Source organism: Mus pahari, chromosome 14 (assembly GCF_900095145.1).
Source record: "Mus pahari chromosome 14, PAHARI_EIJ_v1.1, whole genome shotgun sequence".
NCBI classification, from domain to species: domain Eukaryota; kingdom Metazoa; phylum Chordata; class Mammalia; order Rodentia; family Muridae; genus Mus; species Mus pahari.
In genome coordinates, this window is record NC_034603.1 from 26,888,226 (window position 1) to 26,893,802 (window position 5,577).

General features: G+C 42.4%; 1 protein-coding gene across 1 annotated transcript in view; it reads left to right on the forward strand.

The window, feature by feature from the left end:
- Positions 1-5,577, forward strand: part of LOC115065353 — a 34,627-nt gene that overhangs the window by 23,621 nt on the left and 5,429 nt on the right. The window contains exons 9-10 of the mRNA XM_029545791.1: positions 1,157-1,200; positions 4,693-4,819. Of these exons, the coding sequence (XP_029401651.1) occupies positions 1,157-1,200; positions 4,693-4,819 (171 nt within the window). The remainder of the gene's footprint in view (positions 1-1,156; positions 1,201-4,692; positions 4,820-5,577) is intronic.

The window sequence follows — 5,577 nt, forward strand, 5'->3', positions numbered from 1 at the left end:
GGGGGGGGGGGGGGGGATTCAGAAGGGAGCTGGTGTGCTGGCAAGGCTAGCGAGCCAGACAGCATTGTGCAGCACTGAGAAGCCTGTGGGGAGGGCTCTTCAGACCTTCAGAAGCCCGTCCTTCTTCCTTCCTTCTTTCTGACCGCAGAGCTTGTAGAGCTTGTAGGGGTTTTGGGTTTTTTTGTTTGTTTGTTTGTTTTTGTTTGTCCTGTTTTTATCACCTGGTAGACTTTGCTGTTCCCATCCAAGCCTGCTAAACTCGCTGTCCACGCAACCTTCTGTCTTCCTATCAGCTTCTTCCTCTGCCCTAGACTCAGACTTCCTGTGTGCTGCTTTCTACCGTCCTTCTTTTGTTGCTTAGAAATTATTTTACTTTTTCAAATTTATTTTACTCTTTCAAAGTTTATTTTATGAGTGTTTACCTCTGTGTATGTACAATGTGTGTGTCAGAGTCAAATCCCCTGGAACTGAAGTTAGAGATAATTGTGAATCAGCATCTTGATGCTAGGAACTGAGCCGGGGCTCTTTTGTGAGAGAAGCAGGCCCTCTTAACCACGGAACCACCTCTCCAGGTCCTAAAGTGTGTGTGTGTGTGTGTGTGTGTGTGTGTGTGTGTGTGTGTGTGTGTGTGTGTGTGTAAATCAGAAAGTAACTTGTGAAAATCAATCTTTCCATCACTCATCAATGGCTATGTCCTAGGCCTCCACTATGCCAACTTCTGTGTTGTTTCCTGATTTAAAATGTTCAGTTTTCATCCAAGAAGAGTGTTGGTCACTACCTACAAGTTTTAAGGTTCCCCAACTCATCTGCAGGTTTTATAGTACCTAGAAAAAAAAAATTAGAAAATTCAGAAAATGTCACTGTACTTGTGGTTAGCATTTATGCCTAGGGACGGTTTCGCTATAGTCAATGAGGTCCAAGTGTCACCTTGTAGAAACTCCCACTGTCTTCTGTCAGTGGCCTGTGGTATTAGCTCTTCATCAGACAACAGTTACCACAATTGGTTGGCAGCAGTGAGTCTCCTCCTAACCAATATGGTTAGTTTTCCTTGGGATTCAGTACAGAGATGCTATTGACCACCTTGATTGCCCTTAGTCTCCTGCCTGGCAAGTATCAGTTCAAGCCGATAGTGCCCGGACCTAGCCTGTCCCCACAGATGCCTGCTGCTATAAGCCTAGAGACAGTCCACAAGGCCTGAAGGTAAGGAGAGACCCATGCTCCCCCAGAGAGTGCCCTGCTGCATACTTGAAAATGTTTCTAACTTCTCTGCAGTACCCAGTGCGTTGTAAGCGCTCTGTAAATCATCCTTACCCAACAGAGGAAGGAAGCCATCTGTGTCTGCCCTGACCAGACAACCACTCTCCATGGGTGTTTTTAGTTTGCGGTGTTTGAGCGCGGGGTTGCAGAAGGCAGTGAAGAGCAAGGGCTGTGTGTGCATCACCCTTTTGCTCCCGCTTCCCCGGGTGCTGAGTCTAGCCGTGTTATAATCAATGTCTTGTAATCGCTGTTTGGAGGTGAGGCTTCACGTCCGTGTTTGTTTGTGTGTGCACCTGTGTGAGCATGGAGCTCAGAGAAGAAATTGCACGAGTTGGTTCTCTCCTTCCACCATGTGGCTTAGGGACTGAATTCAAGTCACCAGGCTTGGTGGCAAGCCTTCACCCACTGAGTCATTTCACCAGCCCAGAAGTAAAGTTTAGTTTCATTTACAGAAAGCAGCTAGTTTTCTTGTGACTGCTGTTTCTTTGGTCGTGAACTCAAATTTCTTGACTTCTAGTTGTATCATTATTAACCTGTAGTTTCTTTTAGAAAGGCTTTCCCCCCACCAAAAAAAAAAATATATATATATATATATATGCAGAGTAGTTCTAGCTTGTATCTCCTCAACACTTATTCACTCTATACATGGATTTAAAATCACTTCATACATGTATGTAGTTGCTGCTTACCATGTGTTGAGGTGCACATTGATGTCCAGCCTCAAGATTTGTGGTGCCTTCTATAAACCAGAACAATCCTCTCTGACTGGTGTCTGCTTTCTGTGTTTCTTAGGATATTAGGTATGGTAGTGTTTTGGTAAGCAACAGCTCCAGCTTTGGAGTTGTGTATTCACGTGTGTGTCACCCCTGTGCCATGGCATTATATTTCATTCTTGTTTTACCATGTGACTGCCTTTGTCTCCCTAGCTCCGCCTCTTCCTTGTCTCCTCCCCCCTCCAGTGGATCCCCTTCTCTAGTGTCACCTGTGTTCATTAATCTGCCCCCTTCTCCCCCCCCCCATCTGTCTCCCTCCACTCCCCCTCAGACCTCAATGCACTTTCAGGTCTCCATACAGATGTATGTGTGGTGTGTATCTACATCCAGATTCCACATATGACAGTAAATGTGAGGACTGTCTTTCTGATATGGCTTCTTTCAACTTAATAATTACTTCTACTTCCACCCATTTTCCTAACAGATTAACATCTGTTAGGAATGAAGCATTTTCATTCTTTGTATCTGCATAAAATTCCATTGTATCATTTTTTTCTTCATCTGTTGCGGGATGCTCAAGCTGGTTCTACTAAAGTGAATCTTACCACAATAATCACAGATGATCGGTCATTCGTCTCTGTAAGAGCCTGGCTCAGACTCCTATGGAGACATTTCCAGGAGTGGAATGTCTGAATCGTATGCTATTTATATTTTTAGTATTTCGAGGACCTTCCATATTGGTTCTACAGTGGCTGCCTTAGCTTAAATGTATAAGTGATGTATAAGGATCCCTGGAGTCCTCAGCAACAAGAAGTGTTTTTAATTGATAACTGCTTTAATGGGTGTAATTGCAATGCCACTGTCAATTTTATTTGCATTTTCTTGGGAGCTGATGACATAGAACATTTTTTTCATCTACCTAATGGGCATATATACTTTGTCATGTGAGGAATATTTATCTGCTCATTTGGTTTGCCTGTTTTTCATTTGGAATATTTCTGAGTTTCATGTTTACTTTTTTGAGTTCTTTAGGTATTGTAGATGTTCCTGTTAAATATGTCACTGGCAACAATTTTGTCCTGTTTTGTAGGCTCTTTGCTGTGCAAAATATTCTTAATTTCATGCTCTCTAATTTGTCAATTCTTGTAACAGATTCCAGAGCTTTTAAAGTCTTTTTCAAACAATTCTGCCTGTGCTTCTTATGCTTGTGCTTTTGACGAACTCCTAGCCACTATTATAGTAAATGTGAAATGCTGAAACACTTCCTCTAAACTCATTTCCAAGACAAGGCTATTCAAACTGGGTAGAGGTTGAAGTCTTGGCCAGTGCAGTGGGACAAGAGAAAGAAAGACAGGGGATACTGTTAGAAAAGGCAGAAATGAATCATCTTCATTTTCAGATGGTGTGATCATATACCTAACACCCTAAGCACCCTGCCAGGGAATTCTCACGTCTTAAAACACTTTGAACAGTATAGCAAGAATAGAAAATCAACACCTAAACTCAAGACATGTTGCATAAACTAGTAACCATCATACAGAGAAAGAAATCAGTCACATTTATAATATAAATTCAGTAAGCCTAAAAAATGTAATAACTGAATTATGAGGCTAAAGCCCTCTATCTTGAAGACTTCTCAAAGAAATTGAGTAAGAAAATGTAAGAGTGAAAGAATTCCTATGCTCATGGACTGGCCATGTAGTTTTTCCATAGATATATGTTTATTCTGAAATATGTTTGAATACATATCTATACGTAAGTTCTCTGTGTGTCCAAGTACGTTCATGTTCCTGTTTTGAAACAAAGTCTCTCCTGTGTCCTGGGATGACCTTGAATTTTAAATCATCTTGCCAAGTGCACAGATCACAGATAAGAGCCACCATGCCTGAATACACCTTGAAGTATACTAATAAATTATCTAATATTGAACTTTCTTGTTTTCCCAGAATAAATTTTTAAAGTCTTGTACAGTTCTCAAGGTCTGCATCTTTCCCTCAGTCACTGAATACAAGTATATTTTCCATTCTTTGTTTAGTGTCCTAAGTTGCTTTAAAGCAATTTAAACTCAGTTTGATGGTGCTAGCTGCCTCTGACGTTTCTAATTCTTTATGTTCTTTGTAAGTGCTTGTTGTAAGCTCTTGTTTGTCCAATTGCCTGTTAGGCATCTGTACATTTGATAGCAGAACTCTAGATAAGCCTGTCTAAGATCGTTGTGACTCCTGCCCATTGCAGTGATCGTCATTCCCCCTAGTCTCAGTTTACCCCCTACGTAGGCCAAGCTTGCCTCATAGAGATCCCCACCTCTGCCTGCCTGGATTAAAGGTGTACATCGGTACACCCGGCCAACTTGCCCTTTATTATAGGACACTGGTGATGTGTAATTCTTTGCCGATACTAGCAACTCTTCTGGTTCTAGGAAGGATGTATAAGGCTACCTGTGAAAATGACCTTGGAAGTATATTATGAATAACAATTTTGGAGTTGAGGTATGTGTTTAAGTAGAAAACCAAAGGAATAGTAATAATAATGTGCATATACGTATTACCTTAGTCACTCATCACCAAGGTAGAAGTGTACAGGGCATCTTGTAGTTTGTTGTTTTGGTTTTTTTGTTTGTGTGTTGGGGGGGGGGGTTAGGAGCCTGTGGAGAGCAATGCCTCACGTATTCCTGTCTCTGACCTAAGGCTGAAGGCTTGGGTTGAGGAAAGTCATCTCATTACAGGGGTTGGTGTCATTTGAGGATGTGTCTGTGGACTTCACCTGGGATGAATGGCAGGACCTGGATGACGCTCAGAGGAAGCTCTACAGGGACGTGATGCTGGAGACCTACAGCAGCCTGCTGTCCTTGAGTGAGTGAAAGTCCCTGGAGTGCTACTAGAAGCGTGTTCCTGTTTGGTAAATACAGGAGCCGCTTCAGTCAGTGGGTGGTGGTTGTTGGTTTTGTTTTTTCTCTGTGTCTGTGCCCAAACCTAGAGCCTTGTGCATCTAAGAAGCACACTGCCACCAAGCCTTTCACTGACACAGAGTAACTCCATATTTATAATCAAAGTTGTCATTTCGTATCTGTGTAGCATATATGATGATAAAAGTGTTTTTATAAGTCTGTAAACTTAGATATAACACTTCTGTCTATTGAGAACATTTAAAACCTTCCCTCTTAGCCTCTTTCTATTTATTTATTTATTTAATGTATATGGATATTTTGCCTGATTGTATGTATGTGTTCTGTGTGTGCCTGGTACCCAAGGAGATCAGAAAATGATGTCAGATCCTCTGGAACTGGAGTTATAGATATCTGTAAACTGCCGTGTATGTGCTGGGAACCAGACCCAAGTCCTTTGCAAGGAAACAAGTGCTTTTCCTCGCTGAGCCATCTCTGAAGCCCTGTAAAGCCTCTCTTACTTTCAATCATTGCTGTCAACAACAGCTTTGTGCACTATAGGGCAGTGGGAGTTACGTTTGCATCCAGCTGTTCCCTGCATCTGTCAACCATCTTTCCTCCTTCCTTCCCTCCTTCCCTCCCTCCTTCCCTCCCTCCTTCCCTCCTTCCCTCCTTCCTTCCCTCCTTCCTTCCCTCCTTCCCTCCTTCCCTCCTTCCCTCCTCCCC